The 27696-nt window shown below is 59.5% G+C and overlaps 2 protein-coding genes across 2 annotated transcripts in view; both read left to right on the top strand.

The window, feature by feature from the left end:
• The window catches only part of HSPG2 (heparan sulfate proteoglycan 2), a gene marked incomplete at its 3' end in the record, with an annotated part of 36524 nt that extends 13422 nt beyond the window's left edge, over nt 1–23102 (top strand). The window contains exons 2-36 of the mRNA XM_081341283.1: nt 2542–2677; nt 2784–2855; nt 4240–4350; nt 6745–6854; nt 7173–7231; nt 7407–7567; nt 9321–9446; nt 9541–9666; nt 10004–10240; nt 10343–10462; nt 10740–10871; nt 11140–11284; nt 11366–11517; nt 11613–11759; nt 11855–12018; nt 12142–12321; nt 12696–12892; nt 14330–14477; nt 15229–15356; nt 15980–16066; nt 16192–16274; nt 16527–16591; nt 18044–18184; nt 18309–18491; nt 18820–18999; nt 19247–19365; nt 19555–19666; nt 19826–19939; nt 20070–20197; nt 20278–20364; nt 20517–20566; nt 20817–20896; nt 21140–21280; nt 21383–21574; nt 22965–23102. Of these exons, the coding sequence (XP_081197409.1) occupies nt 2542–2677; nt 2784–2855; nt 4240–4350; nt 6745–6854; nt 7173–7231; nt 7407–7567; nt 9321–9446; nt 9541–9666; nt 10004–10240; nt 10343–10462; nt 10740–10871; nt 11140–11284; nt 11366–11517; nt 11613–11759; nt 11855–12018; nt 12142–12321; nt 12696–12892; nt 14330–14477; nt 15229–15356; nt 15980–16066; nt 16192–16274; nt 16527–16591; nt 18044–18184; nt 18309–18491; nt 18820–18999; nt 19247–19365; nt 19555–19666; nt 19826–19939; nt 20070–20197; nt 20278–20364; nt 20517–20566; nt 20817–20896; nt 21140–21280; nt 21383–21574; nt 22965–23102 (4551 nt within the window). The remainder of the gene's footprint in view (nt 1–2541; nt 2678–2783; nt 2856–4239; nt 4351–6744; nt 6855–7172; nt 7232–7406; nt 7568–9320; nt 9447–9540; nt 9667–10003; nt 10241–10342; nt 10463–10739; nt 10872–11139; nt 11285–11365; nt 11518–11612; nt 11760–11854; nt 12019–12141; nt 12322–12695; nt 12893–14329; nt 14478–15228; nt 15357–15979; nt 16067–16191; nt 16275–16526; nt 16592–18043; nt 18185–18308; nt 18492–18819; nt 19000–19246; nt 19366–19554; nt 19667–19825; nt 19940–20069; nt 20198–20277; nt 20365–20516; nt 20567–20816; nt 20897–21139; nt 21281–21382; nt 21575–22964) is intronic.
• Nucleotides 23103–23183: 81 nt separating this feature from the next.
• Nucleotides 23184–27696, top strand: part of EIF4G3 (eukaryotic translation initiation factor 4 gamma 3) — a gene marked incomplete at its 5' end in the record, with an annotated part of 19752 nt that continues 15239 nt past the window's right edge. The window contains 5 exons of the mRNA XM_081341282.1: nt 23184–23201; nt 23547–23648; nt 24861–25079; nt 25302–25454; nt 27089–27172. Of these exons, the coding sequence (XP_081197408.1) occupies nt 23184–23201; nt 23547–23648; nt 24861–25079; nt 25302–25454; nt 27089–27172 (576 nt within the window). The remainder of the gene's footprint in view (nt 23202–23546; nt 23649–24860; nt 25080–25301; nt 25455–27088; nt 27173–27696) is intronic.

The raw sequence follows: 27696 nt of genomic DNA, 5'->3' as shown, positions 1-27696 counted from the left end.
GCGTTGAAGGCCGGGTGTCTTCCTCGGCTCCACCCGGGCAGAGGCTGAGGTCCAAATCTGTGGGCTCACCCCTACACACACACACACACACACACACACACACACACACACACACACACATGGCCTCTGCCATCCTGTGCACTAGGCCCCTTTCCATGATGGAATTTGCATGGTTGGTGCTGTGTGTGTGTGTGTGTGTGTGTGTGTGTGTGTGTGTGTGTGTGTGTGCATGGTGCGATTTCTGAGATCACCAGAGCCCCCTCTGCACCCAAGAGCTTTTTGGGCAGCGCTGGGCACCCTCTGCTCTCTTGGTTGGGCATGGCGTTTTCTTCCACCCCTCATCCAGCGGGCGGTACCTTGTGCCAGCTCTCCCGGCTTGGCCGAGGCCACTAGCTGTCCAGCTTCAAAGCGTCCGGGAGTCCCAAGGCAGACGGCCGGGCAGGTTGGCACGCTGCCCCTGCCGGCCTTCCCAGGCCCCACGGTTTCTCTCACACACACACACCCCGGTCTCCTACTTCCCCTCTTCCTTTCACAAAGGGCCATCCCTGTCCGGTTAAATCTCTTTTTTATGCCGGCAGCTCAGTCCTTTGTCCCCGGCCCGGTCAGCCTGCAGTAATGCGGCCGGCCCGTGTTTGCACAGGAAAATTGCTGCTTTGACGAATTCCTGCCCTTGGTCTGGAGCCCCGGGCAGCCCTTTGCCGCGGCGGCGGGACCGGCTGCTTTGCCTCACCTGAGTCCCCTTGAGGAGAGGGGACCGGTGGAGCTGGAGGGCCCAGGTATCTCTTAAACGCCCCCCAACTCTGGATCACGACTATCGGCTTCCTTACCCTCAAGCAGCAGGCAGGGAAGTTGAATCTCTGTGCCCAGAGAGCCCCCTCCTTTTCCCCTCCTGCTCTCCAGAGAGGGGTGCTGGGTGCCCGGGGAGGGGGCAAGCCCCCCACCCCCATTCAGGGGGGCTAAAGGCTGGGATGGAGGGGGCAACGTGCACTTTTTCCTGGATCTGCTGGCTAACGGGAGACTTCCCTCAACCCTCAATCCTGTGCCCCACCAGCAGAGAGAAGCCCAGGCAGACAGACACAGTGCGGCTGCCTTTGTGTGTGTGTGTGTGTGTGTGTGTGTGTGTGGAGGGGGTTTGTATGTGTAACCCCGGTCATTCGGCACATCCTTCCAACCTCTGGAGCTTCTGGCGAAGGTCACCTGCTCAAGTGTGTGTGTTTTAACAGCTCCCGTCACACACACACACACACACACACACACACACCGAGGCGGCACCGATTTGAGAAGGGGCAGGTGGAAACCCCCCACCACCACCTTGCCAGGGCAAGTCTTGGCCTAACCGGAGGCCCTGGTTGCCAGCTCAGAGCGCCTTCCCGCGCAAGAAAGGTCGGGTCCTGTCGTGGGCAGCGTGAGCTTGCTGCACACACACACACACACACACACACACACACAAACCGTTCTTGCTTCAGGGGTGCCCTGCGGCTTCCCCTCCGCTGGCATCGCTGGCATCCTCGGGCACGGCTGGGAGCGGCTGCAAGGCAGGAGGGGAGGGACCAGGCCAGGCCGAGCTTTCTTGCCAGGGGTGGCGAACGGGCGGCCTGGGCTTCTTGCATTGCGTTGTGAACTATGAACAGTACCCGCGGGGTAACCCGTCTGCCAGTGCTGGCGTCGTGGGCCAAGGCTGGCGTCTCTCCTTCCCAGAAAGACACACACACACACACACGGTGCATAGGACTCCTTGGTCGCTTCCTCAAGCATCGGTGAACCTAACCAGGCAGCCCTGGGCTTCTTTCCGCCATTGCGGCGGGGGTGGGAATAGCCTTTCCTGCATCCGCGGCGGTGCCAGTCAGCCAACAGCTGAACTGCAGGTCTGCAAGCAGGGGAGCCCCAGTTTGGTAGCAGTGCCAAGCTGGCCCTGGGCACCCCTTCTCCGAGGCCCACCTTTTGCTTCCGGGGCGAGGGGAAAATTCCCTTCAGAGCATCCTCTTCGGGTTTTCCGGTCGGCCGAGAATCCGCGCCGCCTGCTTCCCGCCATGCCTCTCTTGGTGCTGGGATGAAGGAGGGCTGGGCTGGGCTGGCATTCCTTCATTCCTCCCCACACCCGAGAGCCCTCAAGGCCCGTCCTTAGGGAATCACAGCTTCCGCCCTTCCGCCCCAGAGCGCCTTGAGGACCCTTGCCTTCCGCTCTCAATGGGTCTCTCGCGCGCCCCTTTTGTAGCCTGCCAGCTTGGGCGCATCTGAAGGCGGTGAAGTGGCCCCAATCCCTTTGATGCTGTTTCTCCAGGCCCGGGGAGGGCGGGGGGGGGCGTTTTCCCTGCATGGCACCCAGCCTTGCAGGGGAAGGAAAGGAGAATTACTCTCTGCTCGGCATCTTGCGAGCGGCTTATGCCAGGATTCGGGCATCGGGGAGGGGGGGCCAGGAGGAGGCCGGAGCTGCCTGGTGGGGGGGCTGTGGGCAGGAGGCGATCCTGGGCTGCGAGACAATCTTTCCCCCCACCACCACCACACACACACACACACAAACCCTCCTCCTCTCTCCTGCAGGTGGCTCAGGCCTCCAGCCGACTGGACGAGGCCACGTTCCCGGAGGACACGGAATCGGAGATCACCCACTGGCTGCGGAAGGGTTACGATAGCACTTTTGACGATGAGGATCTCATGGCTGGGGGCCCGTCCGGAGGTGAGCCAGGGAGCGGAGGGGCCCGGAGGGCTTCAGAGAAGCCTCTTCAGTGCCCCCCCCCTTTTGGCTCTCCTGCCCCCCCCCACTGATCTCCTGGTTGTTGCAGATGAGAACGGCAGCGGAGAGAACGGCAGCGGGATCGTCTCGGTCGAGTCCCCCCAGGATCTCTTCTCCACAGGTGAGCGAGCGCGGGCCGGGCCGGCGGTCAGAGAACTCGCCCGAAGGAGGGCTGGTGAGACCCGAGGGGTGCCCACGTGGTCCCACCAAGTGCCTCCCCAGCTCTTCAGGGCAGGGCGATCCCTTGGCAAAGGCCTCTGGTCCCGGACGAGACCCCCTTGCACCCGCTCCCGAGTTTCTGGGAGCCATGCTGGCGGCCTACGGAGCTGCAGAAGATGCTGGGAGCATCCGGGCCCGGCTTCGGATCTTCCCAGGAGCCGAGGCCAAGCTGCCTCCACGTGCAAGAATCTCCGGCAGCACCCGCCAGCGCACGGAGCAGGCTCATCATCCGGGGGCGTGGATGGGAAAGGCGGCGGGGCGGATCTGTCTGGACGGGGGGTGGTGTCTCTGGGGCCGATGCTGCCCCGTTCTCGGAGCGTTTTAGCAGATGGCTTCCCTTCCTCCCTCCCTTCTCACAAGGAACGAGGGGGGAAGAGATGTTTTTTCGCTCTTTTGAGGCCTGCCCTGTGCTGGGAAATAGCGAACCAGCCACGTTTGCCTTCAGGCCCACTCGGAGGGCGAGGGGTGCCCAGCCCCGGGGTTTTCCTCCGAGGAGCCTCGGGTCCGCAGCTCCCCTTGCGTCGAAAGCGGCAGCTGGCTGGGCGAGGCAGCCCTTTTCGGGCGTCCCTTGTCCTCTCTTGAACCCCGCTCTTTCTGCTGCCCTCCCCTCTAGTCCTCCCTCCTCCCCCCCCCCCGGTTTTCATTCCCCGATGCTCTTTACCAGTGGATTCAAGCCCGACAGATGTGTGGTGTGTGTGTGTGCGTGCGTGCGTGTTTGTTTATTGCTTTGCCCCTGGGAAGCAGCAAACTCTGGCCTTGCTTACTTCGGACATCCCCTGTTCCAGAAAGCGGGGCCAGGCCCCTATGGCTGTCTTGTTTTTTTCGGCGACAGCTGGCGCAGCCGTTGGCCAGATGTAGCTGGGCCTGGACAGCCCGGCCCCGCTGATGTGTGGGTGTGTGAAGAGAGCGCGCTCGCACCCGACCTGGGGGAACGTGCCTCTTTTTTCCCCCAGCCTCGGTCTAGCCATTCTCCCCACGCGTCCGTCGCTGGGTCAAGCCTCGAAGCCGGGGCTACCAGCAGATGGCTGTGGCTTCGGCTTCCTGGGAAAAGCCGGGGAGCTTCCCAAGGTGGGAGGGAGGACGAAGGGCTTCCGCTCTGGGCTTTCTTGGGCGCGGTGGGCCTCGGTGAGAGGGCCTCAGGAGAGGTCCTGCAGTGGGGTGGCTGGTCAGGGCCAAGGTCCCCGCGAGGTGGGCTTGCCGTTTGTCCTTGCACCTTCAGCTGGATCTCCAGATCTTTCTTTCTTTCGCCTCTCCTTTCTTCTTTCTCTCCTTTCTCTTCTCTGCAGACTTCTCATCTCCTCCTGCTCCTCCTCCTCCTTCTCCTCTTCCTTCTCCTGCGGGCCCTCCTGCGCCTGCCCGCCTGGCCGCCCCCGAGCCGGACGATGAGTCTCCGCTCAGTAAGTGGCCGGTCCTCTCTCGGGCTAGAGGATCCCCCAGGACGAGGAGTTGGTGGAGGAAATCGGTTCCAGGCTGGGAGAGCAGCGAGACCCCTCGCCTGCTGGACGGGACGGGGGTCAGGCCTTGCCGGGAGAGAGATTTATTTTTTTTATTTTATTTTATTTAGATTTATATACCGCCCTTTCCCGAGGGACTCAGGGCATTTAAAAAACAGTCAATACAAACGTTAAAACAAATTAAAAGAGATTAAATAGAACCCTGAGAAAATTAAAACCCAGTTAAAATTAAAATTAAAAATATTCTCAGCCTGGGCCAGAGAGCTCGAAGAGCCAGGTCTTCAGGTCCCGGCGGAATGAACGGAGGTAGGCTACCCGCCTCCAACCCCCCCTTGGCCGAGCAGCCAGGAAAGTCAGGAGCTGACCCCCTGTCCTGCTCTTCCCCCCCCCTCCCCCAAAGCCAGTACGTTTTCAGCTTTGCCTGCGATGAGGACTCAGTTGGGATTTGATCGGCCAGCCCCGGTGTGGACGGGGGTCTCGCTACTGACCTATTCTTCCGGCTGAGGCTGGGGAGTAAGGGACGCAGGGAAGAACTCGTGGCCGGCTGGCTCAGTCCCAAAGCGACTTCTCTGGGGCAGAAGGAAGGGGCTGTGGGCTTGAGGTCCCCGTGATCCAGGACTTGGTATTTTTTTGCTGCACCCCCCCACCCCCACCCCCCCTGCAAGGTCCAGGGCCTTTGAACGTGGCCAGGGGGAAGCTGACTCAGCCCGGAGCCCTTTCTGCATTGTTCTCCTTCGCAGCTGCAAGCAGCTCCCCACCGCCTTAAAAGGAGGCAAAGCTCCAGTGCTCCTTTGTGCCCCCCCCCTGCAGAAGGACCGATGTGGGGAGGGAGGGAGGGTAAGCCAGCCTTCCTAGTTTTCCCTCCCCACCTCTGGACCTGGGGGCCGTACCCTTCCACCCCCCCCCCCCCGCCCACATGTTGCGCTGGCTGACTCACAGCTTCTCTTTTGCAACCCTGTGGCTTCTCTCCTGGGCTGGTGGCTGAGATTTCCATCTCTCCTCCCCCCCTCTTTCACATCTGCTAGTCCAGATGTGCTCCCCCACACCACTTCCCCCTGGCAGGGGAAGCCCCATAGCTCCCTCACCCCAAAACGGCGGAGTCAGGGGAGCCCCGTTTCCCCTGAGCCCCAAAGGACGTTCCCGGCCTTTTTCCTGGTCTCAGACGCCGCACTCTGCAGGCGGGTAAGGGAAGTGTTGCCCTCCTTCCGAAAGCTACCGGCTGCAGAGGTGTGTGTGGCAGGAAAGAGGCAGGGCGCAGGGCAGGCCTGGCACATTCCCCACTGGCGGCTGTGGGACAACTTGCCCGCAGGAAACAGCAAAAGCCCCCCCCCATCCCCACCGCCGCTGCCTTGGAAGGCAAGGGCAAGGCACATTCTTTCAGGGTGACTCCGCAGGTGGGTGGGGCCCTGGAGCGGCTGGGCCAAGTCACGGGGGCACCACCGTAGGCAGCCCAGCTCTGAATGGGGCTATTATGAGTGAAGGATGAACAACAGCCCCCCCCACCCTCGGTCCTTGAGACGGGTGGGCACCCTGGAATCTCAGAATGTGCGGGTGGGCGGGGGACCGAGAGTGGCCTGGAGTTTTTCACCCGGCTTGAACCGGGAACGGCTGGCTCTCTTTCCCGTCCTGGATCTGGGCACGGGCAGGGCCCCTGCAGCCAGCCAGGTGGTCCTTCTGCAGCTCTTCCCCGTCTGTCCCCACCGGTCTCCTCCTTCCGTGGCTTCACGCCTCTCCCTCTTGAAACGGGGGGTGGGGGGGGTAGATCAGTACCTGACCACAGACTCTTTGTAACGGGGAGCACTGGAGGACACCGGCGGCTGTGGTCGCTTTCCTGGTCCGAGACAACGGACGCCAGCACCTGACGCAAGCCGGCCTGGGGGGGGGACCTTCTCCCACCCCGTCCCTGGAGCTGAGTTTGGCCCCGGCTACTGGCCGTCCAGCTTTGCAGCTGGGTCTGGAATCTGCGGCTGGCTGGGCCTCTCGGCAGGCTGTGAAAACCGGGGGTGGGAGACCTCAGCCCCTCCTGTGCCTGGCTCACCTACCCCCCCCCCCCCGCTGTCCCCGAGGAGGAAAGGGTCTGTGGGACAAGCGCCCGGCGAGTCTGGGCGTCCTCCAGACTTTCCCCTCCAGGAGCGGAGGGACGGGGGCCCCGTTCATCCTGCCCAAACATCTGCTCGGCACCGTGGGCTTCAGGGCAGGGCCCCCTTTGGGCTACGGCCATGTAGGCAGGGATCTAGCCAAGAGGGTTGTGTGAAGGGCTTGCTCAGCACGCTTGCAAAGCTTGCACAGCTGCAGAGGGCGACCAGGCCTTCCTCACCTGGTCCCTTTCCTTCGCAGTCTACTTCCGGGCCCAGGTGAACTTCACCCATTCCTTCGCGTACAGCCACCGCCTGGAAGATGTCAACTCGGAGGCCTTCCAGGAGGTGTCCGAAGCGGTGGTGGATACGGTGAGGGCCCCCCTCCTCCCCCCCCCGGGGTCCCCTCTCCCCATCTGTCCTCCTCTCTGGAGCAGAAGTCACCCCTGCTTTCCTTGTGGACATCCACTGGGGTTCTGTAAAGATGGTGGATTTAAAGTTCCTCAGGGCTGGTCTCCCTGACCGTGAGATCCCCACAGATCACTGGGAGAGAGATCCCCTCTTCCTCCTCTGCCCAAAGCAGAGGTCGTAAGTCCAGAAGCCAACGGGTGGGTGGGTTAGAGAGCTGCCCCCCCCAAATTGTCTGAACCGTTTCTCCCCCCCCCCTTCCAATCTCTCCCTTTCTCTTAGCTGGAATCTGAATACATCAAGATCCCCGGTGAGCAGTCGGTCAGCGTGGTTTTTATCAAGTGAGTATCCGGGTGGGCGGAGAGAGGCTTTGGGGCAGAATTTGAACCCGCGTCCCTCTTCGGAAGCCGCAGGCCGAAGCCGCAGGTTTGCCAACACAGCCGGGGCAGGACCCGTTTGGGGCAACCCGTGGGGAGAAAAAAAAAGCGCGCACCGGTTTCTCTCCTCGCTCCACAGGGAGGTCGATGGCTACGTCTTTGTGGAGCTGGATGTGGGATCCGAGGGGAACGCGGACGAGGGGCAGATCCGCGAGGTGCTCTTCTCTGTGGTGGCCAGCGGCTCCATCGCCTCCTACCGCACCTCCCGGAAGGGATTCCAGTTCCGGCGCCTGGGAGCAGGTGACGCTGCCCGCTGACTTTACCTGGAGGGGAGGGCAGCGCGGGCAGGTGACCGGGAGGGAGTGGGCACCCCCCTTCCCCACGCCGCTAACTCTGGGTTTGCTTTCAGCCCAAACCCCGCCTCCCCCCATCTCCGAAGCGCCACCAGGTAAGCCAGGGGCCGGAGAGGCGCACGGAGGCCTGCGCGCGGAGTCCCACCGACTTGGCTGCCCAGACACGGCCTTTCCCTTTTTCTCTCTGCGTGCCCTTGGCCTCCCCGGCATCTTTGCCGGAAGCGAGTCTTGGCAGGGAAGACACTTGTCCCCTGAGGGGGGCTCCGATTTCAGCAGCTGCAGGGCGCTCGGCCCCAGAGACGAGGAGGAGGACGAGGGGGAGGAAGAGGAGGAGGAGGAGAAGGCTGGCCTTTTGTCCTTCTCTGCCCAGATTCTGTCTGGAGCTGGGGGTCCACCCACCCCCTTCATCCTGCATACCTATCCCTCCCTCCCTCCCTCCCTCCCTCCCCAAAGCATTTCCAGGCCTCCTTGCACCCCTCCTTGCGCTGCCTGCCTGCGAGTGTGGAGCATGTGGATCTTGGCCTTTGATACGAGCGCTTCTCATTCCCAGCTCCTCTGGACGGAGCTTCCCAGCTGGGACTCCGTGGGAAGGGCGGCCGGGCACTGCTATGCAGCTCTAGCACATAGCTAGGAGTCCAGGAGGCACTGCCTCCCCTCCCCCCCCCGACACACTTCTCTTGCTGGCGTGTTGTTGTGTGTCTTGCTGAGCAAAATCGGGAAGCCGGAAAAGGACCACTTCCCGAACTTGCCTTGTGCTTCTAGACTCTCGCTGTGTGCTGTGATGTTTGTGTGCGCTTGACGAGCGAGGCAAGGGGTTGGCAGCCTGGTTTGTGGGGGGGAGGCGGGGGCGGTGTTTAGCCGGAGGGCTTGGGTGCAGTCACACCGTGGCGGGAGCGGCACATGGGATCTCATTTCACCGCCCTGAGTCCTTCGGGAGAAGGGCGGTATATAAATAAAATTATTATTATTATTATTATTTGCACACCCAGTTCCAGAAAAGATCTTTGGCAAGAGAGCTTTCAAATCAGAAAACCTGCTTCCTGTTTGTATATCCCAGGGGTAGGCAACCTTGGCTCTTTTTATGACTCGTGGACTTCAACTCCCGGAATTCCTGAGCCAGCATGGCTCTGCTTGGAAACCTCTCCCTTTCCTCTCAGCGTGGCTGGCTCAGGAATTCTGGGAGTTGTAGTCCACGAGTCATAAAAGAGCCGAGGTTGCCTACCCCTGTCCTAGAACAGTCAAACTCGGCAACTTGAAGATGGGTGGACTTCAACTCCCAGAATTCCTCAGCCAGCATGGGGGAAACTTTGGCCCCCTTCATGACTCGTGGACTTCAACTCCCAGAATTCCTGAGCCAGCATGGCTCAGCTTGGAAACTCTCCCCTCAGCATGGCTGGCTCAGGAATTCTGGGAGTTGAAGTCCACAAGTCATAAAAGAGCCAAGGTTGCCTACCCCTGGGATATCCCAAGGGTCGTGGCAGGGTACAGATGCCCAAGATCAGTCCTGCCCGCATAATTGCTTATTTTGCTCAGTGGGAAAGGAAAGACTCTGCCTTCAGGGCGGCAAGGTGCCCAGAGGGCTTCGCAAAGAGACAGGAAAGGCGTTCTGGACTTTAGGGTCTCTCCGTTTCTCTTCTCGTCACCCTCCCCGGCCCAGCTGCAGCCGCCTCCTAACCCACCCACCCCCACCTCTCCTTCAGTCACCCCAGAGATCCGGCCTTGCACAGCGGAGGAGTTTTCCTGCCTGAGCGGCGAGTGCATCCCCAGCGAATTCTTCTGCGACCGGCGGCCGGATTGCCGCGACATGTCAGACGAGCTGGACTGCGGTGGGCATTTGGGGGGCCCGTGGGCAGCCTTGGGCTCCTGGTCGCCTTAACCCGCAAGGTGCGGCTGAGTTGTGTTTGTCTCTCCTCCCCGCAGAGGAGCCCGAACCCCCCGAGTGTGCCCCTCGGGAGTTTGCCTGCGACAGCGGCGAATGTGTACCCCAAGCGTCGCGCTGCGACGGACACCCCGACTGCGGAGACGCTTCTGACGAGGATGGCTGTGGTGAGGGGTTTTTCTGGAGGGCGGTGGGGTCCTCCGTACGTCTTCCTGAGAGCCCCCTGTGATTTTTGCCTTTACCAAACCTCTCCTGCGAGGGAGGCGGGGGACGTTTGTCTTTGGATGCGGCTGCTTCCAAAGGACACGAAGGGTTTGGGTTTCCAAGTGGGTGAAGCCAAGCGGCTGCGGTTTGTGGAACGGAGTGGTTGCGTGAACGGAGTCTCACCACACCTTCCACTCTGCCTACTTGGGCTTTCCTTTTGTATCCGGGGACAGGCTGAGGGGGCAGAGCTGTCCTTTTCCCACGCGCCTCTTGACCCATCCCTCTTCTCTGCTCCGGCAGAACTTGAGAGGCCTTCGGGGCCCGTCTCCTCCCCGTCACCCAGCACCGCCCGGCTCCCTGCCACCACGTCCCCCATCACCACCCGCCGGGCACCAGTCTCCAAGCCCGCACTTGGCCCCGGGTTCCACTCCTGCCGGAAAGACGAGACCATGTGCTTCAATGGGCAATGCATCCGCCGGGACTACCTGTGTGATGGCGAGCGGGACTGCCCGGATGGCAGTGATGAACAGAACTGCGGTGAGTCCCGGGGGGGGCTACAAGTGGGCTGCGCGCGCCCAGCTGAAGGAAGAGAGAGAGAGAACCGCAACGGTAACTCTCCTTTTGTCGCCCCCCCCCAAGGCACTCCCTCACCCTGCGAACCCAATGAGTTCCGATGCCGGAACGGGCACTGCGCTCTCACGCTTTGGCGCTGCGACGGGGACAATGACTGCGCCGACGGCTCTGACGAGCTGGACTGCCGTGAGGACCAAGAGCTCGGCGGGGTGGGGGGTGGGGTGGGGCGGGGGTTGTGACTGTGGGGGGAGACCCCTTCTGCAAAACCACCGGGGCTGGGTTCACGTGGCGAATTTCCGAAAACTAGGAAATCACAAACCGGGTCTTGGTTTGGGAAAGATTTGGTCCTGAAGTGAGGGCCTTGCGGGACTCCCGGAGCCATCCCGGAACAGCAGCTGGTAAAGGCTCCTGGTGCAGAGAATGTTGAGTCCTCCTCCCCCCCCCCTTTTCTTCCTCCATGCAGCCACCAAGGCCCCCGGAGACACCTGTGGCCCCGACCAGTTTGTCTGCCTCTCCAGCCACACCTGCATCCCGGCCAGTTACCAATGCGATGACGAGGCCGACTGCCAGGACCGCTCGGACGAGATTGGCTGCAGTGAGTGCGAGGCTGCCGGCGGGCCCAGGCGGGGATGGCGGGGTGGAGGCTGAAGGGAGTGCCCGGCTTCTTTGGGTTCCACCCCCAGGATGCCCCCAAAGCGGCAGCTTCTTCTCCCAAATGAGCTGGAGGCTTGGAAGTATTGCTAGGCCGCCCCCCCCCTCTCTCTCTATTCACCTCCCCTGGCGCCTTTGGAAATCGTTCACGCTCCACTCTTCTTGACTGCCCTTTTTCGCCACCTCTCCGCTTCCTGTCCCTTCTACCCCAGTCCCTCCACAGGTCATCACTCCTCCAGAGGAATTCATCCAGGCTGCTCCGGGGGATACCATTCGCTTCACCTGTGTGGCAGTGGGCGTGCCGACCCCCCTCATCTCCTGGAGGTTGAACTGGGGCCATATCCCCAAGAGCCGCAGGTAGGCCAGCCCCGGGCGAGCCCCAGCTGCTCCCCACCCCCTTCCAACGTTCAGGGTGCTGAGTGCCTCTTGTGCCTACAGGGTGAGCTTCAGCAGCGAGAACGGCCGGGGCACCCTGATCATCCAGGATGTCAAAGAGGCCGACCAGGGAGCATACACCTGCGAGGCTATCAACGCCCGGGGAATGGTCTTCGGCATCCCGGACGGGGTGTTGAGCGTTACGCCCAGCCGAGGTGAGCTGCAGGTGGAGGCCCACAGCTAGAGAATTGCGCCTCTCCGTTCTGGCTGGGATTTTGGCCTCTGAGCCTCCCTTCCCTTCGCCATCCAGGGCCGTGCCCGGAGAGACACTTTCACGTGGAAGCGACTGGTCAATGCTTGCCCTGCTTCTGCTTCGGGGTGTCCAAATCGTGCCGCGGCACCAGCCGCTACCGTCAACAAATCCACCTCCAGTTTGACGAAGGCAACAATTTCAAAGGTGAGCCGGTGGGGAAGGCACCTCGGTCCAAAAGGCGGGGCAGGGTGGCTCTTGCTAGCCCTCCTCGGCACGCTGCATTCCATTTTTCTTCCCAGGAGTGAGCGTGAGCTCCCTCGACCAGCCCGGGACGCCTCCCCTCGCCTCGACGCAGATGCAGGTCGACCCCAGCGCGCAGGAGTTCCAGCTGGTCGATCTCTCTCGGCACTTCCTCACGCACGACACCTTTTGGACCCTCCCCGAGCAGTTCCTGGGGAACAAGGCAAGGGCGGCAGATGCCAGCCTTCCCCGGAGGCCCAGCCCTCTCCTGGCTCTGGGTGACACTGGGCATCTGTGGAACGCCCACCTTCTCCCTAGCAGCCAACCTTGCCCGCTTCCCCTGCAGGTGGATTCCTACGGAGGCTCCCTCCAGTTCACGGTGCGCTACCAGCTGGGCCGAGGCCAGTCGGAGCCCGTCCCCAAGCCGGACGTGGTCATCGTGGGCAACAGGCAGAAGCTGTTTTACCGGCTGCAGACGCCGCCCGATCCCTTTGTGGCCAACCGGCGCCAGGTCCATTTCAGGGAGGTGAGAGCCGGGGACGGGGGGGGGGAATGGAGGAGAAGGAGAACACTTGTCTCTTGCTGGGACACACCCCCCCGTAAAGACCCCCTGCCAAATGGGACACACGCACCCAATACTTTAGGGCTTCCGGGGATTCAGGATGCCGAGCATAGAGCTGCCCCCCGCCCTCCCCCCATTTCATCCTTGTAACAACCGAGATCTGAAGTAGCTCTTGCTTGGAAGCGGAGACTGCCCTGACTGCCAGGCCAGGTTGGATCCTGCTGGTGGCTCAAAGAAATCAGCCCAGCTGCAGGCCACGAGAAGCCAATTCGCACACGGGTCTGCTTTTGGTGGAACGGGCGAGACCGGTGCTGTCTGACCGTGTTTCACCCCTGCAGGAGAACTGGCAGAAGGAGTCCGGGCAGCCCGTGAGCCGAGAGGAGCTGCTCTTTTCCTTGCAGAACCTCGAGGCCATCATGATCCAGACGGTTTACGATAACCGGATGGCCACCGTGGGGCTGAGCGACATCGTCATGGACACCACCGCCGCCGAGGTCACCGGCCTGGGTGTGGCGCATCACGTCGAGGAGTGCAGGTTCCAAAGGACGGGGAAGGGGGCGGCGAGGCTGTAGTGGAGCTACAACTGGGGAATCTCTAGGATCAAAATCTGTTTGGGGGAAGAGGGGCTACTGGATCACACATTCCCTGTAATCAACTCTGCTGTGGCGTTCAGCTACGCTTTTAGCCTATTCCCCGGCTTGTTGTGGGCCACCCTAGTCCAGGGCTAGGCAACCTTGGCTCTTTTATGTCTCGTGGACTTCAACTCCCAGAATTCCTGAGCCAGCCATGGGGGAACTATGGCCCCTTCGTGACTGGTGGACTTCAACTCCCAGAATTCCTGAGCCAGCATGGGGGAACTGTGGCCCCTTCACGACTCGTGGACTTCAACTCCCAGAATTCCTGAGCCAGACTGGCTCAGCTTGGAAACCTCCCCCTTTCCCCTCAGCATGGCTGGCTCAGGAATTCTGGGAGTTGAAGTCCACAAGTCATAAAAGAGCCGAGGTTGCCTACCCCTGCTAGGGTGTCAGAGTGTCTGAACTGGGAAGTGAGGGTTAACGGAAGGTTCCCCCTCTCCCTCTCCCTGCATCATAGAGATGGGAGCCTACGAGGGCTGGAAAAACAGGGCCACTCTAGGACTCCTCTAACTTCCCCATTCCCTCTTCCCAAGACCCGCAGCTTCAACTCGGATCAGGAAGCAGCTGGTTGTTTGTTTGTTTTTTTGCATTCAAACATTATTTGCCTCCCTGCACGGAACAACCCCGTTTTGTAGACCTGTTTGCTGCTGCTGGGATTGATTCCCACAGACATCGTTCTGCCCTCTTTGCCCATCCCTGGCTGTCTGCTGCCAGTGCTGGAGAAAGACATTTACCTTTTTTTTAATTGAAAAGTTTTAAAAATACATTTTTGAATACAAAAAAAGGGGGGGAAAACCCTCCTCCCCCCCCAACCCCACCCTCCCCTCCCCCTCCCCGACTGCCCAGAGCTGAATACAGGGTATAAGAATACAAACAAACATAATCTAAAATATGCTAACAACAATAAAACATTAAAGTCTATCGCACTTTAACTCTCCATCGTCAGAATAATAATAAAATAACTACTAACTAGTTATACATCACATAGCTCCACTACTTATTCAAATGCTACATGAGACTTTTTCGTCCCATATTTATTCTGGATATAATCAATCCATCTCCTCCATTCCACAATATATCTCTGTTGCGATAACATTTACCTTGAGTCGACCTATCGGGCTTGGCTGTGGCCCGAAATTCCCCACCTAGTCCTCTCCGGATGAAGATGCTTCCAACCCAGAGCCGTTCTGAAATAGCCAGAACAAGGGCAAGCTTGGCACTAGCTGCTTCCCCCCACACACACACCGCCTTGCCCGCTGTCTCTGCTGGGAGGGGCAGCTGGTAGTTGCCGCTGTTGGCGCTGCTGCTTTTTCCAGCTCCGCTCATTTCTTCTGCAGGTGCCCGGCGGGCTACTCCGGCCTCTCCTGTGAGCAGTGCGAGCCTCACTTCAAGCGAGTGCCCAGCGGCCCATACCTGGGCATCTGCTCCGGCTGCAGCTGCCACGGCCACTCCAACTCCTGCGACCCCTTCTCTGGCTACTGCCTGGTGAGTTGGGGAGGGGCAGGGTGGGCCCTGAAATCTGTGTGTGTGTGTGTGTGTGTGTGTGTGTGTGTGTGTGTGTGTGTGTGCTCCAAGACAAGCTTTTAGCTGTAGGGTCCCGACTGGAGAAGGTCTGTGAAACGTTTCAAGCCGCGAAAAAGTGTCCTAACGAAGGCCGTGGTGGCGCAGCGCGGTCAGAACGCAGCCTTGCGGGCCTAAACTCTGCCTTACACCCCGCTGCCAGGCGTTCGATCTTGACCGGCTCAAGGTCGACTCAGCCTTCCGCCCTTCGACGTCGGTCAAACGAGGGCCCAGATCGTTGGGGGGGGGCAAATGCTGACTCTATAAAACTGTTTCGAGGGGGTTGTAAAGCACCGTGAAGCGGTATATGTAAGCCTAAAGGCTACTGCTATTGTTAAGCGGCGGCCTACGTTGCATTGTTTGGTACACAGTGCAAAATATATATATATATATATTAAGATTTGCTTAGTGGGACAGCGCCATCCCCAAGTCCTTGCACTCCTCCGTCATGCCTATTTTCCCTTCTTCTCCTGCTCTGCAAAGTCCCAGAATGCATCTGTGGTGAGAGCGTGAAACGCTGGGGAGGCGCTCTTGGCTCCCTCGCGAGGTCCCAGATCCAAAAGGTGATGACGTTGATTCTCGGACCAGAGCAGGATCCGGACTCTCACGGCCCTTTTCTGCCCCTCCTCCTCCTCCTCCTCCTCCTCCTCCTCCTCCTCCTCCTCCTCTCGTGCAGAACTGTCAGCACAACACTGAAGGGCCGCGGTGCGACAAATGCAAGCTGGGCTTCTTCGGCGATGCCACCCAGGCCACCCCATCAGCGTGCCGGCCTTGCCCGTGCCCATACACCGAAGCTCCACGCAGGTGAAGAAGGCCAGTGTTGTCTCGGGGCGGGGGTGGGGGACGCTTGGAACAGCTTCAGCATTCATCTACGGCAGGGGTCTCCAAACATGGCCCTTGTATGAGTTGTGGACTTCAACTCCCAGAATTCCTGGCTGAGGAATTCTGGGAGTTGAAGTCCAGAAGTCATACAAGGGCCGCGTTTGAAGACCCCACGTGCCTGGCTGAGGAATTCTGGGAGTTGAAGTCCACAACTCACACAAGGGCCAAGTTTGAAGACCCCTGAGCTAGAACATGAAAGAGTTGGAAGGGGGGTCTTCAAACCTGACCCTTTTGTGACTTGTGGACTTCAACTCCCAGAATTCCTCAGCCAGGAATTCTGGGAGTTGAAGTCCACAACTCATACAAAGGCCATGTTTGAAGACCCCCGATCTACGGGCATTTCTGTAGTGAAATGGAAAGGGAAGTAATCTCCCAGGGGCTGGAAGAAGCCAGGTTTTCCCCCCACACACACACCTTTCCACAGCCACCTTCAGCTGCTGCACCGGTGCAACTCCGGCTCCTGGAGCGAGCTGCACCTGTGGGGCCCGCCGGAGGCAAGGCAGAGATGCCCGTCAGCCATCCTGACGTCGCTTTCCCTTCGGCAGGTTTTCCAACTCGTGTTTCTTGGATACGGACAGACAGGCCACCTGCGACGCCTGCCTGCCGGGTTACACGGGACGCCGCTGCGAAAGGTGAAAAGCCCAGAGAATGCGAGTGTGTGTCTGTGTGTGTGTGTGTGTGTGTGTGTTTACAGTCAGGTGACATATCTGAGATGGGGGAATCCTCTCACTGGCCATGTCGCTCCTTGCCCTCGCAGGTGTGCTCCTGGCTACGAAGGCAACCCCATCCAGCCGGGCGGGAAGTGCGTGCCGATTGGAGGAGGTGGAATCCTGACTCCAGGTAATCTCCTTGGGATCCCAGAGGGCTATTTCCGAGTCCCTGCAGGCCCAGCCCTCGGAGAGGGGAAGGCATGGAGAAAGGCCTTGCGTCTCTCCGGTCTACCGTTTCCGCTTTTATCCCGGCTGTTAACGCTGCTGCCCCAAATCCCATCGTCCCCGGCCTCCCTCACATCCCAGAGAGGGCCGGCGTGAGCGAGGCTGGGCCTGAGGGAGGCGCTCTCCTTTGTTCCCCCCCCCCCCCCGTCTCCCTTAGGAGAGGATATCCCCTGCGACGAGCGAGGAGGCAGGAAGGCCTCGGATGGGGGTTGCCGGTGCAAGGTAAGCTGGGGGCGCAGCGTTGCCTTCGGAAAGGAGGCACACACGCACAAACACACACCCGCACACGCACACACCCCTGTTTCAAAACCCAGCTGTTCCCCAAGAGGTTGGTACCTCTGGGACTGAACTAGCCTGGGGTGAAAAGGTTTAGGGGTTTATAGACTCGGGACTGTTTGGGTGCGTGAAATTCCGAATTAGGAGGGACTCTCTGCGGGCAAGCAACACCGGTCCTGCGCTCGGCCCCAAGCAGGGCCCTTGTTTTCCTTCTTCCCGCCCTGCAGAACACAAATCCGGGGATCTGCTCGGCAGGTTCCTGGGGGCGGGGCGGGGTGGGGGGGGGGAGAAGATCGGGATATAAATGGGATTAAAATAAAATAAAATAAAATAAAAGCCTTGGTGGAGCAGCGGGCGAATGCCTCCTTAAGTAACACCAGCTGCCTGCAATTAGTGCAGGTTCGAGTCCCACCAGGCTCAAGGTTGACTCAGCCTTCCATCCTTCCGAGGTAGGTAAAATGAGGACCCAGATTGTTGGGGACAATAAGCTGACTTTGTAATAATGCCGCTTGGGGTGTGTGTGAAAGCCCTAATAAGCAGGCATATACATAGAATGAAGGCTACTGCTAAGCTTGTAAGCCGCCCTGAGTCTTCGGAGAAGGGCGGGATATAAATGGAATTAAAATAAAAAATAAATAAATAAAATAAGGTGGCTGGGTGACCTCAGCTAGGCCCACTTGGAAGCCAGGATTCCGGGCGGAGGCTGTTCAGAGAGCCAGCCACTGTTTTGGCACCCCATGTGAACTCTCTCTTTTCCTCTCTCTCTCTCTCTCTTTCTCTCTCTCTTTTTCTCTTTCACTCTTTTTTTCTTTCGCTCTCTTTCTCACTCTTTTTCTCTTTCTTTTTTTCTCTCTTTTTCTTTCTCCCTCTTGCTCTTTGTCTTTTGCTATTTTTATTTTTATTTTTATTTCTTTTTCTTTATCTCTTATCTCTTCTCTCTTTCTCTTTTTCGCTCTTACTCTCTTTTTCTTTTTCGCTCTCTTTTTCTCTCGCTCTTTCTCTTTCTTTTGCCCTCTCTGTCTCACTTTCTCTTTCTTTTTCTCTTTCGCTCTCTCTTTCGCTCTTTCTCTCTTTCTCTTTCTCTTTCTCTTTCTCTTTTTCTCTTTTTCTCTCTCTCTCTCTCTCTCGCTCTCTTTTTCGCTCTCTTTTTCTCTTTCTTTTGCTCTCTTTGTCTCTTTCTCTTTTGCTCTCTTCGTCTCTTTCGCTATTTTTCTCTTTTTCTCTTTTTCTTTCGCTCTCTTTCTCTTTCTCTTTCGCTCTCTCTTTTTGCTATTTTTCTTTCTCTTTTTCTTTTTCTTTCGCTCTTGCTCTTTCGCTTTCGCTATTTTTCTTTCTTTTTCTTTCTCTCTTTTCCTTTCTTTCTCTCTCTTTTCTCTCTCTTTCTCTCTCTCGCACCAGCCCAATGTCCAGGGCGCGTCGTGCAGTGAGTGTGTCACCGGCAGCTTCCACTTGAGCCGCGGGAACCCCGACGGCTGCCTCCGCTGTTTCTGCATGGGGGTCTCCCGCCAGTGCGCCAGCTCCTCCTGGAACAGAGATCAGGTAGAGCCCGTGGGCCGGCTCCTTCAGGAGGGGGGGGGAAGAGCGGGCACCCCCAGGGAGACACGACTCCGTCCTTCCCTCCGAGGCCCTTTCGACAATTGACCCCCTTCGCTCCTGGCCGTAGGTGCAGCTGGCACACGAGGATGCCCAGAGGGGGCAGTTCAGCCTCGCCGACTCTGCCAACACCCGGACGGTCAGTGAGGGCATCCGATTCGTGGGGGGCTCGGAGCTCTCCTTCTCCTCCTTCCACGTACTGCCACGGGACGTTTACTACTGGGTGCTGCCCGAGCGCTTCAGGGGGGACAAGGTACCGCAGGGATGAGAGAAGGGCAGGGCGTGGGCAGGGGCGTGTGTTTCAGGTGGAGGCCGTGGGCTTCCTGTACCGACTGACCCTTGTCGGCTGCCCCCTCTGAAAGCGGAATGGGTTCTTAAGGTGGCCTCCACGGATGCCCAGAGTCCTCGGATACGAGACGGGCAGCAAAGACATTTCCTGATCAAAAAAATAAGTGCAGATTTCAATTCTTTGGCTGTCCCTCCTCCCCCAATATGAGCTCTGCGCCTGCTGGCGGAACAAACGGGCGGGCCAGCCTCTGAGCCCGATCTCTGCTTCACACACACACACACCCTTCCCCCAGGTGACCTCGTACGGCGGAGAGCTGCGCTACACCATCACCCACCACGCCTTCCCTGGCTCCCCTCTGCTGCGTGGCCAGCCCGACGTGGTGCTGCAGGGAAACGGCATTTTCCTGGAACACGCGGCTGCCAGCAGCCCCCTGCCGGGGGAACCCACCACCATTGCTGTGTCCTTCCGGGAGGTGAGAGAGGACGTAGTGGCTCTAGAGTCTGCTGGGCCTTCAGCTCCGGGGGGGGGGGGCAATGCAGCCACAGCAGTGGCAGCGGGAACAGCCAGAAATGGGGGAGCTCTGTGTAAAAGGGAGGCTGTGTGTATGTGTGTGTGTGTGTGTGTTTGGTCGTTCTTCTTTCCCCACCTTGAGACAAGGTCTGGTGGACAAAGGCAGCCTTCACCACCCCTCCCTTCCCTGCCCCCGTCTCCTCGTGTAGCAAGCCTGGCGCCGTGCCGATGGGCAGAACGCCACCCGGCAGCACCTCCTGATGGCGCTGGCTGACATCGATGTTTTCATGATCCGGGCCTCCTACGCCGAGCGACCTTCTGAGAGCAGGTAGGACGGGGTCTGTGCGTGCGTGTGTGTGTGTGTGTGTGTGTGTGTGTGTGTGAGGGTGGCCCTGAGCTCTTGCCAGACAGGAAGGAGCCAGCGGGCTTGTGGGTGGGTGGGTTCTTGATGGATGATCGGTCATTCCTGCCTTTCTGCAGGCAGAGCAGATGGCCTTAACCCCGTTTCCTCCGACAGGATCTCTGACATCCACATGGATGTGGCGGTGCCACATGCCACGGGCCTAAACCCAGCCCCAGAGGTGGAGGACTGCACCTGCCCGCCCGGGTACCGAGGGCCATCCTGCCAGGTGAGCAGCTAGCGGAGGGTGGGCATGGATCCCTGAGCCTGGCAGAGGGCTGTCGGGGCTGTGTGGAGAAAGCACCCAGGTGGTGGGGCAGCCCAGAGGCCGGCTGACCTCCTGCCCCTCTGCTGCTGTTGAGTTGCCCCATTCCCCCCTCTGTTGCAGGACTGCGACGTTGGCTACACGCGCAGCACCAGCGGCCTCTATCTGGGCACCTGCGAGCCTTGCAGTTGCAACGGGCACGCGACCGAGTGCGACACGGAGACGGGAGAGTGCCAGGTGGGCAAGCCACAGGCAGAGGGTGGCCCCAGACTGGCAACCGTTCCCGGAGGAGGAGGGGGCCCCCTTAGAAACCCCCTTCCCCGGGCCTGGTGCCCGTAACTGAGCCACGGCTTCCCTCTGCTTCCAGGGCTGCCAGCACCACACCGAAGGGCTCCATTGTGAACGCTGCCAGCCTGGATTCTACGGGGACGCCCGCCACGGGACGCCCAGGGACTGCCAGCCGTGCCCCTGCCACGGCCCGTCTTCAGCCCTCCAGTAGGTGCACCCCGTGACCGTCGGCGGTCCACGCCTCGCCCGGAGAGGCCCTTTGACTTGCTCTTCTCTCGCCGCTGCAGAGAAAGCCGGACCTGTTTTGTGGACGCAGACGGAGCGCCCACCTGTGACTCCTGTGCCCCGGGCCACATCGGGCGCCAGTGTGAACGGTAGGCAGTCCCAGAGCGGGCTCAGCCGGGTCCTCTGCTGGCATCGCACGGTCCTGACAAGGGGTGGTGGTGCCCGTTGGCTTTCAGTGTGTGGGGGGGTCCAGTCTGGCTCCGGTTTCTCCTTCTTAACCGAGCCTCTTCTCTCGGCCCAGGTGTGCTCCTGGCTACGTTGGCAACCCGAGTCAGGGCCAACCCTGCACAGGTGAGTCCAGAGGAAGGAGCACAGGTGGGTGATGGGAGGGGGGGGGCGTTGGCCATGCAGGGCAGGGGGAAGCTGCTCCTGCCAGGGTGGAAGGGTGAGAAAGAAAGAAGAGGGGCCCCCCGAAGCCCGGCCTTGCGTGAGGATGGCGCAGAAGGGGAGGGGGCTGAAAAGGGGGCGGTGGGAGGAGAGAGAGAGAAGCATCTCGAGTGCGCACCAGCCCACGGCCCCTTTTCTCTCCGCCTCCTTCCAGATTCCAGCTCCCGGTGCCATTGCCACCCGCAGGGCAGCATCGGCAGCCGGTGTGATGCCAACAGGCAATGCCAGTGTAAGGTAGGCAGGGAGCAGGGCAGAGGGGAGGGCCCCTTGTGCCTTCCACCCCCTCCTCGCTTAGCCCCCTTCACAGTGTGCGCTGGCCAGCTCTCCCTCTTGCCCAGCTTCATGCACTCAGCCCCCCACAAGTCTCCAGCCGCGCTCCGGCCGGCCTTCCTTTGCCTAGAGCGGTGTGCGTGCGTGCGTGTGTGTGTGTGTGTGTGTGTCTTCTTGCTCCTCAGCAGCGCCTTTGCCCCCTTCCAGGACCACGCGGAGGGCTTGTCCTGCGACCGCTGCCGCCCCCATCACTTCCACCTCAGCGCGGAGAACCCCCTGGGCTGCCTGCCCTGTTTCTGCATGGGGGTCACCCAGCAGTGCAGCAGCTCGTCCTACTACCGGGACGTGGTAAGGGGGCCAGAGCTTCCCTCCTAGGGGGTGATCAGGGGGGGTCTTCCGACGGGCTTTCCTCAGCTGCTCCTACTGTTTCCCCCCACCCCCACCCCCCAGATTACTACCTCCTTCCATCCTGGAGACTTCCAAGGCTTCGCGTTGGTCAACCGTCAGCGCAGCATCCGGCTGCTGACCGGCTTTGCCGTGGAGATGTCCCCCGAGGGTCCTCAGCTCTCCTACGGCCAATTTGGGGAACTGGGCCAGGAGTCCTATTACTGGCAGCTGCCGGACGCCTACCTGGGAGACAAGGTGAGTCCAGGTGTGCAGGGATGCAGGGAAGCTGCTGTTGCTGGGATGCTGCTGGTGAAGCTGGGCAGAGGCTGCTCCTGCCCAGGGTTAGCGCCCATGAAAGAAAGACACAGAGATTTCTCGGGGAAAGGGCCCCGCTGCTCCTGGGATGCACCCTGGATGCTGGACACTGAACCACGAGGAGCAGTGGACCTTGTTTATTTATAGCAAAAGCAACCAATCACCTTTTATTGTTATTCAAATAGACCAATCATGGTTACACATGTGTTCTTCTAAACTATCCTAAAGGGACATAGGTGTTAGAGGTAGATTCAAATACAGTAATGACCAATCATTTGCAGGAGGCGTCAGAATTTACCTTAAATTGAATAGCCAATGGTGTGGAGGAATACTGTGACCATGCCCTTATCTGGCTGCAGCCAAATGGCCTCTCCTAGGTTCCTTTGTTTTCTGGGTTTATGGCTTACTTCCTTGCACATGGTTCACTGACCTTATCTGGCTGTAGCCAAATGGCCTCTCTGGGTTTATGGCTTACTTCCTTGCACATGGTTCACTGAAGACTTTCCATGGTAGAAAAGTACTAGCCAGAAAAGTACTAGCCAGCTACATGTATAGGAACAGAGATCATAGTTATTCCAACACAGGTGGGAGGGTGGGGCTAACCTGGCACCCAACACGGCGTGGCAGTGTAGGATGGCTCTTCTCTGCAAGCATTGGGGCTGGGGGAACCCTCCTGTCTGGCCAGGACGGGGGGGGGGGCGTGTGCATTTCGGCAGTGAGGGTGCTCCACAGAGGAAGGTAGCTGAGATTGGGGGGGGGGTTCTGATCCGTGGAGGGGGGGAGAGGGAGGGGGGGAATCACAGGAAATCCCTGAGTTTCCCTCCGGGGAACTCTGGCGGTTCGCATTCATTCATGGTGGCGCCGTGATTGGAATATGCAGCATTGCAGGCTGACTCTGCCCACCGCCAGCAGTTCGATCCCGACCAGCTCGAGGTCGACTCGGCCTTCCATCCTTCCGAGGTCGGTCGAACGAGGACAACCCAGATTGTTTGGGGGGAGGGGGGAGGGGGGGGGCAAATACGCCGACTTTCTAAACCTCTCAGAGAGGGCTTGTAAAAGCTTTGCGAAGCCTACGGGCTATTCTGGCCCGGTCGACGTGAGAGAGCGCAGGTAGATTCCGGAGCCCATGTGGCTGTGTCTGACCTGGGAGAGAAGCAGCGAATGGCACGCAACGTCCCTCCCCCTCAACAGGCGGCTTCAGCCCTCCCCCCCCCTCCCTGCGACCTCTGTGCCTTTATAGATCCGAAATAACTTGTTTTTTACCCATCTCCCACAAAGTTCTCGGCGTCGTCAAACGCTTTGGCGTCTTTCCTCCCCTTTGGCTCCGCAGTGGGCAGAACTACCCGTGAGGATCCAGGGAGAGGCACGTCGTGGCCTTGAGGGGAATGGTCTTTTGGGGAGCCCCCACCCCCCGGAACACCGAGGCCCGGTGTCTGTGGGAAAGCAGCGGGCAGCTCTCTCTATTTGACTTCTCCGTTTCTCTTTCCTGCTGCTTCTTCCTTCTTCTCTGCCGCGACCCGCTCGCCAGGGGGAGATCTATTATGCCCGGATGCGTCGTGCCCACAAGGTACGCTGCTGGCCCAGGCCCATCCAGGAGCCCCGGAGAGCGTGGGGGCAGCTCCTGGCCCCTCTGGCGTGGGGTGGGGAACCACACAGGTCTCCTTCGATCCTTTTGGCGCCGGCGTCCTTCTAGGTTTGTGTCCTTGCGGGGCAAAAAGGACAGGGCGGCCGAAAAGCAGCTCTTCGGGTCCGGCCGTCCTCACGCGTGGCGGCTCCCCTTGTTTGTGACTTGCCCTGGCCGTCGCAGTTTGCGTTCTTGCATTCTCCAGGGACAATGGGGAGACCGGGGGGGGCTGATGGCTTTGGAAGGGGAGCCGGCATGGGCCTCACCAGCCTGCCTCCCTCCTGGTAGAACTCCACGTCCCTCTCGGAGGAGCAGCTGAGGAAGGAGGTGGCCGCGGGGCGGATCCCCGGCCCTCTAGCCCTCCAGAGCAGGGGCAGGCGAGCTGCTCAGGTAATGGGCCCCAGGGGCCCGGGGAGAGCTGCAGAGTCTCTGGCTCCGGGGTGTGCTGTGGACGAGGCGAGGCAGCCCTGGGCAGTGGGGAGTCAGCCATGAGCCGGTCGGCTCTTACAGATTTGGAAAGAGCTTGGAGAACTATGGAAGACTGCCGCTCGGCTCCTCTTCACTCCATTCCTCTCCTCTCCTCAACTCTCCTCTCCATTCCTCTCTTCTCTCCTCTCCATTCATTTCCTTTCCTCTTCTCTCCATTCCTCTCCTCTCCTCCTCCATTCCTCTGCTCTCCTCTCCTCTCCATTCCTCTGCTCTCCTCTGCTCTCCTCTCCATTCCATTCCTCTCCTCTTCTCTCCTCTCCTCTTCTCTCCTCTCCTCTTCTCTCCATTCCTCTCCTTTCCATTCCTCTCCTCTCCTGTTCTCTCCTCTCCTCTCTGTTCTCCATTCCTCTCCTCTGCATTCCTCTCCTCTGCTCTCCTCTCCATTCCTCTCCTCTCCTCTCCTCTCCTCTCCTCTGCATTCCTCTCCTCTGCTCTCCTCTGCTCTCCTCTGCTCTCCTCTCCATTCCTCTCCTCTTCTCTCCTCTCCTCTTCTCTCCATTCCTCTCCTTTCCATTCTTCTCCTCTCCTGTTCTCTCCTCTCCTCTCTGTTCTCCATTCCTCTCCTCTGCATTCCTCTCCTCTGCTCTCCTCTGCTCTCCTCTCCATTCCTCTCCTCTCCTCTCCTCTCCTCTCCTCTCCTCTCCTCTCCTCTCCTCTCCTCTCCTCTCCATTCCTCTCCTCTGCTCTCCTCTCCTCTCCTCTCCTCTCCTCTCCATTCCTCTCCTCTGCTCTCCTCTGCTCTCCTCTCCATTCCTCTCCTCTGCTCTCCTCTCCATTCCTCTCCTCTCCTCTCCTCTCCTCTCCTCTCCTCTCCTCTCCTCTCCTCTCCTCTCCATTCCTCTCCTCTGCTCTCCTCTCCATTCCTCTCCTCTCCTCTCCTCTGCTCTCCTCTCCATTCCTCTCCTCTCCATTCATCTCCTCTCCTCTGCTCTCCTCTCCATTCCTCTCCTCTGCTCTCCTCTCCTCTTCTCTCCATTCCTCTCCTCTCCTCTCCTGTTCTCTCCTCTCCTCTCTGTTCTCCATTCCTCTCCTCTGCATTCCTCTCCCCTTCCCTTCTCTCTCTCTCTCTCTCTTTCCCTCCCTCTTTCTCTTTTTTCTCTACTCTACCACCAGGCCCAGGAAACCCAGCTGAGACAGGATGCTGACATCTGGGAGATGCTTTCCCGCTTTGGAGCAGAAGGCAGCCCCCCCACGTCCTCCCCGCCCGCCAAACTGCGGAGGCCCTTTGTGGCCCGCAGAGGCCCCCCGCATCCTCCTCGCTCGGCTGCTCCCCCAGGCAGGTCTTCTCTGCTCCCTCCTTCTCTCGCCGCCCCTCCCGGCTCAGCCCCCCAGGTACACCTCTTCGGCCTTGACCTTGGCACCTCTCTGGCTGCGGCAGTTGACCCCAACCCCCCCTCCCCTCCCCTTTTAGCTGAGTGGCCAACCTGTGTGGCTCAAAACCTGTCTTCTCTTCCTTCCTCTCTCCCTCCCTCCCTCTCTTTCCTTCCTTCCTTCCTTCCTTCCTTCTCTCTCTCTCTCTGCGTGGGGCTGCACCTCCTCTGTCCTGGAGTCTAGGGAGGTGGCCTTCCCAAAGGACAGTCGGTTGATGCCAACAAGCGCCTGGTCTTTGCTTCCCAGAACCGACTCGGGGAGGCTGAGTTCCCACAGGTACCCCCGCACGAGCTGGAGTTGCTCCAGATGGCAGCCCAGAGACAAGGCAGGCTCTGGGCAAGCGGATGTTGAAGCATCCAACGCTTGGCTGCCCCGGAGCCCTTCGTGGGTGGGTGGGTAGGAAGGAAGGAAGGAAAGAGCGAGGGAGGGAGGAAGGAAAGGAGAAGGGAGGGAGGGAGGAAGGAAGGAAGGAAGGAAGGAAAGAGCGAGGGAGGGAGGAAGGAAAGGAGAAGGGAGGGAGGGAGGAAGGAAGGAAGGAAGGAAAGCGAGGGAGGGAGGAAGGAAAGGAGAAGGGAGGGAGGGAGGAAGGAAGGAAGGAAGGAAAGAGCGAGGGAGGGAGGAAGGAAAAGGAGAAGGGAGGGAGGGGAGGAAGGAAGGAAGGAAGGAAAGCGAGGGAGGGAGGAAGGAAAGGAGAAGGGAGGGAGGGAGGAAGGAAGGAAGGAAGGAAAGAGCGAGGGAGGGAGGAAGGAAAGGAGAAGGAGGGAGGAAGGAAGGAAGGAAGGAAGGAAGAAGCGAGGGAAGGAAAGGAGAAGGAGGAGGGAGGGAAGGAAGGAAGGAAGGAAGGAAAGAGCGGAAGGAGGAAGGAAGAGGAGAAGGGAGGGAGGGAGGAAGGAAGGAAGGAAGGGAAAGAGCGAGGGGAGGGAAGGAAAGGAGAAGGGGGAGAGGGAGGAAGGAAGGAAGAAGGAAAGCGAGGGAGGGAGGAAGGAAGGGAGGGAGGGAGGAGGAAGGAAGGAAGGAAAGGAAGAGGAGGGAGGAAGGAAGGAAAGGAGAAGGGAGGGAGGGAAGGAAGGAGGAAGGAAAGAGAGGGAGGGAGGGAAGGAAAGGAGAAGGGAAAGGGAGGAGGGAGGGAGGAAGGAAAAGGAAGGAAGGAAGGAGAAGTGAGGGATTGAAGAAGGAAGGAAGGAGAAGCAAGGGAGGAAGGAACAGGAAGGAAAGGAGAAGTGAGGGAGGAGGAGGAAGGAAGGAAGGAAGGAAAGGAGATGTTAGGGAGGAAGGAACGAAGGAAGGAAGAAGGAAAGAAGAAGGAGGGAGCGAGGAAGGAAAGGAAGGGGGAGAAGCGAGGGAGGAAGGAACGAAGGAAGGAAAGGAGAAGTGAGGGAGCAAGGAGCAAGGAAGGAAGGAGAGATGGGAAGGAAGGAAGGAAGGAAGTGGGAGGGAAGGAGGGAAGGAAGGAAGAAGGAAGGGAGGAGGAGGAGAAGGAAGAAGCGAGGAAAGAAGGAAGAGAGGAAAGAAGGGAGGAGGGAGGAAGCAAAGAAGGAAGAAGAAGCAAAGAGAGGAGGATAGGGAATGAGCAAGGAAGGGAAGGGGAGGGAGAAAAGGAAGGAAGGAAGGAAGGAAGGAAGGAGCCAAGAAAGGATAGGAAGGAAGGAGCGAGGGAGGGAGGAAGGGAGGGAGGAAGGAAGAAGGAGGAAGGAAAGGAGAGTGGCAAGGGAAGTAGAAAGAAGGAAGGGGAATAGAAGGAAGGAAGGAAGAGATGGGAAGAAGGGAATGGGCTACTTTCCATTCCAAGGGCTGGCGTGCTTTGTTCCGCTTGAATTCCCCTTTCCATGTGTGTGTGTGTGTTGTGTGTGTGTGTGTGTGTGTGTGTGTTGTAAAGGGAGGCGGGCTCCTCGGGCTGGGCCGGGTGTGTGTGTGTGTGTGTGGCGGGAGTTGTCTCGGCCTGCCCTGCAACCGTCTCCTTCCTCTCCCAGCCCTGGCTGCTCTTCCGAGGCCTTCGCCAGCTTCCCCGAGGCACCTTCTACTGGGAGCTGCCCAGGCCTTTCCTGGGCAACCAGGTAACCCCAGCTGCTCAGGCTGGGACCCAGCACGGGTGGGCTTGCCTCTCTCGTCGGGACCCCCTGCCTGGTCATCGCAGGCCGTCCTCCACTTACGACCGTGCCTTTAGGGGGCCGTTCAAAGTCGCAACATCACTGCGGGGTGGGAAAAAAAGTGACCTAGGACCGTTTTTCACACTTGCGACTGTTGCAGCATCCCCCTCACCCCACCCCACCTGCGGTCAGCTGCTCAGACTGTTGACAGCTGTCCTCGCAGTTATGACAGGGAGTCAGGCGATCCCCTTTTGCGACCTTCCGACCGGGGGTGGGGGAAGCCGGGATGGCTCGAGAACTTAACCGCTGCGGCGAGTCCCTTAAGCCGCTGGCGGGGTGGAGTGGGGGAAAGAAAGGTCGTGAGAGTGGGGCAAAACTCACTTAAGCAAATGTCTCGCTTAGCGACAGAAAGGCGGGGGCTCGGTTTTGGTCGTAAGTCGAGGACCGCCTGTATTGCACGGAGCCTCCTTGCGTTGCGCCTCCGTTTTTTG

Source organism: Vipera berus (genome assembly GCF_964194415.1).
Source record: "Vipera berus genome assembly, chromosome: 17".
In the NCBI taxonomy this organism is placed as follows: Eukaryota; Metazoa; Chordata; class Lepidosauria; order Squamata; family Viperidae; genus Vipera; species Vipera berus.
This window is presented reverse-complemented; position numbering and strand designations above follow the sequence as displayed.